The sequence below is a fragment of the Epinephelus moara genome, chromosome 7 (genome assembly GCF_006386435.1).
Source record: "Epinephelus moara isolate mb chromosome 7, YSFRI_EMoa_1.0, whole genome shotgun sequence".
In the NCBI taxonomy this organism is placed as follows: Eukaryota; Metazoa; Chordata; class Actinopteri; order Perciformes; family Serranidae; genus Epinephelus; species Epinephelus moara.
The window spans coordinates 23,842,902-23,848,638 of NC_065512.1; the positions used below are offsets into that span (position 1 = coordinate 23,842,902).

General features: G+C 42.3%; 1 protein-coding gene across 1 annotated transcript in view; it reads right to left on the minus strand.

Moving 5' to 3' along the window:
• Positions 1-3,783, minus strand: part of arsh (arylsulfatase H) — an 18,907-nt gene extending 15,124 nt beyond the window's left edge. Inside the window, exons 1-5 of the mRNA XM_050048609.1 lie at positions 3,687-3,783; positions 1,898-2,053; positions 1,498-1,619; positions 1,241-1,363; positions 721-923 (exon numbers count right to left, since the gene is read on the minus strand). Coding sequence (XP_049904566.1) covers positions 721-923; positions 1,241-1,363; positions 1,498-1,619; positions 1,898-2,053; positions 3,687-3,691 — 609 coding nt within the window. The 5' untranslated portion in view covers positions 3,692-3,783. The remainder of the gene's footprint in view (positions 1-720; positions 924-1,240; positions 1,364-1,497; positions 1,620-1,897; positions 2,054-3,686) is intronic.
• Between the last annotated feature and the right edge of the window lie 1,954 nt (positions 3,784-5,737).

Here is a 5,737-nt window from a genome sequence, read left to right on the forward strand (position 1 = left end):
TACAATATGCTATCTACAGAGATAGCACTGGCGATCTGAACCAGTCAGTGGCGAAAAAAAGCACTTTTATACGGGACGCATTTGCCCCCATTACCGTTTTAGCTCGTTTCGCGCCTCAATACTGAACCAATTTTGGAACAAGTGGTACCCATGAATCATACGCACACATACACATGGGGAAATAGAGCCCAGGTTGAAAAATACCGAAGTTGTCCTTTAGATATTTTTATAGTGTAGATTTCTTTGTGTCCCTGTTACAAAAGAGGGAATAAATATCAACAAAAACAAAAGAATAAAGATTATAAAAACATTGGTATCAGCTATCTGCCAAATTGTTATTTTAAACATCGGTATCTTTAATGGCTCGGAATTTTCAAACTGGTGAATCCCTATTAAAAGACAAATATACAGCTTTTATTTGAAGAAGTACTTTGATTATCAAGAACAAAACATGTACTGGGAACAAGCCTTCTCAAGTTTAAGGGAGACTCGTGGGTAGAACACATTTTCATTCATATATCTGGAGGTGAAACTCTTTGAAAGTGGGCACGGCAGTTGTTCCCTTGCCATAATTTTGCCTAACTTTGGACCATTATTCAACCCCCCAGCAACTGTATCAGAGTGGCGCAAGGGCACAACTGACATCATAATCAGAAGTACCTTAGTGGGATCATTTCTAAGGGGAAAAATCTAAACAGGCCAACTGAGAAAATCACCCACCAGTGTGAAAAGTCCAACCCCAAGCATCATGGTCAGATATCGGAGTGTACGCTCGAAGTCTGCCAGGACATCATTTCCCTCTCCAGGCACACAGTTGTTGAACAGGGTGAACGGTAAGCCGTAGTAGTAGCTGAAGCCATGTTGGTTCGGATGGTGGCAGTGGTCCCCTCTGTGTTCACAGTTCACACCCAGGTGCCACTTACCTGCAGAGACACACAGAGAGAAAAAGATAGAGAGATAGATGGCAGGAATGTGAATACATGGCAGCGATGCACTTGCAAAATTGCTTAATTTCAACATCCTACATACATTCGTGAGTCTTTCTTTACTGTGCACAAAACCGTGTATACGCCATATGCAAAATCATGTAGGGCTTGGTGTGTAAATGTAAAAGTACAAGTACAGAGCTGTGTGTAAACATGCAGGTGCCCTTCTGTATAGCTGACCCAGCTTCAAGCACCTACATGATGAAATTTCCCCACAGGACCACAGAAGAAATGATCACATTAGCTCCTCTCACCCACTAGGCCTGTGGTGTATCCTTGTTGCTGCAGCCTCTTAGCAAAGGTGGTCTCACTGGGTGGCAGCCCCCCTGAACCCGCAAGAAACAGCAGCACCTGCACACGGCCAAAGCTACCCAATCCTAGTCAAAAGACACACACATGGGCAAAAATAAAACAAACAAACAAACATGGAACATACTGTCAAACATCGCTGTACAAATATGACCAGGATGCTCCTATTTGCACTGGCAAATAAGTTTAACAGTTTTCTTACCTGAGCGGAACGCGTAGCGACCTGTCATAAAAGCAGCACGGCTTGGGGTGCAGAGAGGAGCAGCTGCAATGTGCTGAGTCAACTTAACCCCTTCAGAAGCAAGTCTGTCTATGTTAGGAGTCCTATATGGACAGAACAGGTGTAAATAGGTATAATAAGTAGGTAAAAGAGAGGCATATAGATATAAAATAAAAACACATTCAATTCCAGGCAGCACATCAGAGTGAGACAAGAAACAGAGATATCGTGAACCTAAGATATGATGTAATATACAGGCTGCGATGATGATGATGATGACGATGATAAAAAAACGTTACTGATAATGAAAAGTCATAAAATCGAGAAAATAGAAACATAAATGGAAGATGTACACAGAAACACATTCGTTAAGAGAACTGACCTGATGGTGTCATTACCGTAGCATCCTATATCACCGATGCCCAGGTCGTCCACCATCATCAGAACAAAGTTGGGCTTCCTGTCCAGCTCCTCCCCTGTGACATCTCTCCCTGCTGCCAGGAGCAGGGCGAGAAGAAGATGTGCCAGCAGGGGGGACCTTAAGGTGAAAGATTAAAAATGATTTGGGCAATTTCATTATCTGCTAATTTCCTCTGTTTCAAATATTAAATTGAATACATTTGGCTTATGGACTGTTGATCAGACAAAACTTTTCACTTTGGACTCCAGTAGATCACAGTGGTAGAAGAAGTACTAGTATTTAAGTAGTGTACCACACTGTATAAATACTCTGTTACAAGTAAAAGTCATGCATTGAAAAAGTGAAAGTACAAGAGCATTACCACCAAAATATACTTAAAGGACTAAAGTCAAAGTAGTGATTGTATTGTAGAGCCCATTTCAGAATCATATAGGCTACATCCTCCTGAGACCTGAACTTTTGCGTGGTATGCATTTTTAATTTCTCCAAGCTATTTGGGATCGGTAGGACCAGACAAGTATAAAAAAAACTAAACACTGTCAACGAAAAATTGAGTCCTAATGTCCTCAAACGAGACAATAATAAAGTCCCAGTGTCTTCAAACGAGTGCTTCATAATTAGCAGTGTCTTAGCTTGTTACTGTTGCTAAAATTGGTCAAACTTGTTGCCATATCAAACAACAAACATTATTAATCATACCTTAACAAATTTCAACCATCAAATGTGATCAGGTTCTGTACCTTGTCCACTTTTGTGTCGGGAATGGCGGCAGACTGACTTGGCAGACATGGCCGCCATCTTGTTTTTACAAGATGGCACAAAAAAGTGTCCACAGATGAGGAGAACAGGTCTAATTTAAGTAGAATTAAGTATAAGGTCAAGTAAAACCACAATAGTGATGTCCACATATGAGGACACAGGGTCTCAGGAGGATATCATATTAATAGATTATATTCATTAATGCATTTATGTGCTGCAGCTTATGAATGTGGAGCTAACTTTGAATTCTTTGTATATTAATTTACATAGAGCTGGGTAACTTGTGTATTTCCCCCAGGTGACAGCTAAAGCCTTATTGATATACTAATATCATGATTCATTTGCTGACTATAGTATGTATTCTTAGATCTGCATCTGCTAAGTAACTAGTAACTAAAGCTGTCAGATGCATATACAAATGTAGAGCATACTCAGTGATGAAAGCAAGTGACAGTTGTGTCCTACTCCCGTTAAAGCTGACCCTCAGCAATGACATCATCACGTGTTTCATTAAGTGTTTCCTGTGGTTTGATTGGCAGGGAAAACAAAAGTATGAACTGATTCCCCTTACTTATCATAATGGCACAATGCCAACATTTGTGTAAGAGTCTCAAAAAGCAACACTCCTGCTGTGGACACATTAACCTCACAACATGGACTTTTGCCTTTCACGGCATGAATGATTGATCTCCCACAAACTCTGTCCTGACTTGTGCCAGCTGATGTGGCAGCGGTGGATACAATGACACGTTGCACTGTTTAAATAAATAAAAACATAAACACTTGCACTTTTAAAACTTAAATCATTTTAGCCTAACTACTGCAAAGATGCCAAGTGTGAACACAATCCTCATTGCCTTCAAGAGAAACCGTCGACATCAGATGGACTCATTTTTAGTTAATTCAGCTGGTTTTACGGTAGTTCAGTGAAAAGACACTGCGCCTGTTGTTGTTATAAAGAGGCGAAGGTAAACCTGCCATGTGGACTCACCTCATTCCTGCACAATACACTGATTCAGAGAGCTATAAAAACATTTCCCTCTCTGCTCCGGAGGCTGCATGACGCGCCTTCCTGACTTTACAGTACTGACGGGCAAATAAGCGCACCACCACACTTAATGCCTTAATGTATGGAATAAATGCGCACAAGAGTTATACACTCACCGGCCACTTGGACCACTTTTGCCTTCAGAACTGCCTTAATTCTAAGTATCATAGATTCATCACAGTGCTGGAAACATTCCTCAGAGATTTTGGTCCATATTGACATGATAGCATCACACAGTTGCTGCAGATTTGTCAGCTGCACATCCATGATGTGCATCTCCTGTTCCACCACATCCCAAAGGTGCTCAATCTGGTGACTGTGGAGGCCACTGGAGTACAGTGAACTCATTGTCATGTTCAAGAAACCAGTTTGAGATGATTTGAGCTTTGTGACATGGTGCGTTATCCTGCTGGAAGTAGCCATCAGAAGATGGGTACACTGTGGTCATAAAGGGATGGACAGTCAGCAACAATACTCAGGTAGGCTGTGGTGTTTAAACCATGCTCAGTTGGTACTAAGGGGCCCAAAGTGTGCCAAGAAAATATCCCCCACACCATTACACCACCACCACCAGCCTCAACCCTTGATGCAAGGCAGGATGGATCCATGCTTTCATGTTGTTTACACCAAATTCTGACCCTACCATCTGAATGTCGCAGCAGAAATCCAGACTCATCAGACCATCTATCTATCTATCTATCTATCTATCTGTCTATCTATCTATCTATTATGTATCTATAAATCTATATTGCTCAAAAAAGGGTAACACTTAAATCACGCAACAGATTTTGATGAACAAGTTACTGAAGTTGAAAATCTTTACTGATGTACATTGTATAGTTTGTTAATGACAAATTGACGTAACAATGGTCAGTGGAAACCAAAATCATCAACCCAGTGAGGACTGTATTCAAAATCACACCAAAAAGCAAAGTAGAAAAAATTTAAATCACGGGCTGATCCAACTCACGTGAGTTTTATTACAGCAACTCATAATGTGACTCAGTAGTGTGTATGGCCCCTGCATGCCTGTTTGCACTCCCGACAATGTCTGGGCGTGCTCCTGATGAGTCAGCGGATGGTGTCCTGGGGGATCTCCTCCCAGACCGATACTTGGTGTTGATACATAATGTCCCATAGGTGCTGAACTGGATCTAGGTCAGGGGAACGAGAGGCCCAGTCAACAGCATCAATACCTTCATCATCCACGAACTGCCTACACATTTTGGTCACATGAGGCCAGGCATTGTCCTGCACCAGGAGGAACCCAGGGCCCACCGCACCAGCGTAAGGTCTGACAGTCGCTCTGAGGATCTCATCCCGGTACCTAACAGCAGTCAGGGTACTGTTGGCTATGACGTGGAGGTCTGTGTGACCCTCCAAGGATATGCCTCTCCAGACCATCACTGACCCACCATCAAACTGGTCATGCTGGATGATGTTACAGGCAGCATAACATTCACCTCGGCGTCTCCAGACTCTTTCACACCTGTCACATGTGCTCAGTGTGAACCTGCTCTCATCTGTGAAGAGAAGAGGGCGCCAGTGGCGGACCTGCCGATTCTGGTGTTCTCTGGCGAATGCAAGTTGAGCAGAAACATGCACAGCAAACCTTCTTGCGACCACACATATGGATGTGCCGTCCTGGAGGAGCTAGACTACCTGTGCATCCTGATTGGGCTGCATTTACCACCTCATGCTACCAGTAGTGACAAGGCAGTAACCTTTGTGGGGGTTGTCTTGCTTTTGCCTCTCCACTGCATCTGTTGTCACTTTTATTTGCACCAAAGCAGGTGAAACTGATTCACAATCACTTGTGCTTCCTTAATGGACAAATTAATATCCCTGAAGTTTAACTGACTTGGTGTTATGATGAGTTCCATTTTATTCTGTGCATTGGATTTTGTTGTATTTATTTGCAATGTGAATTAAAGGAACTGTGATTATTAAGTGTTCCCTTCATTTTTTGAGCAGCAATACTCATGACCTCTCAT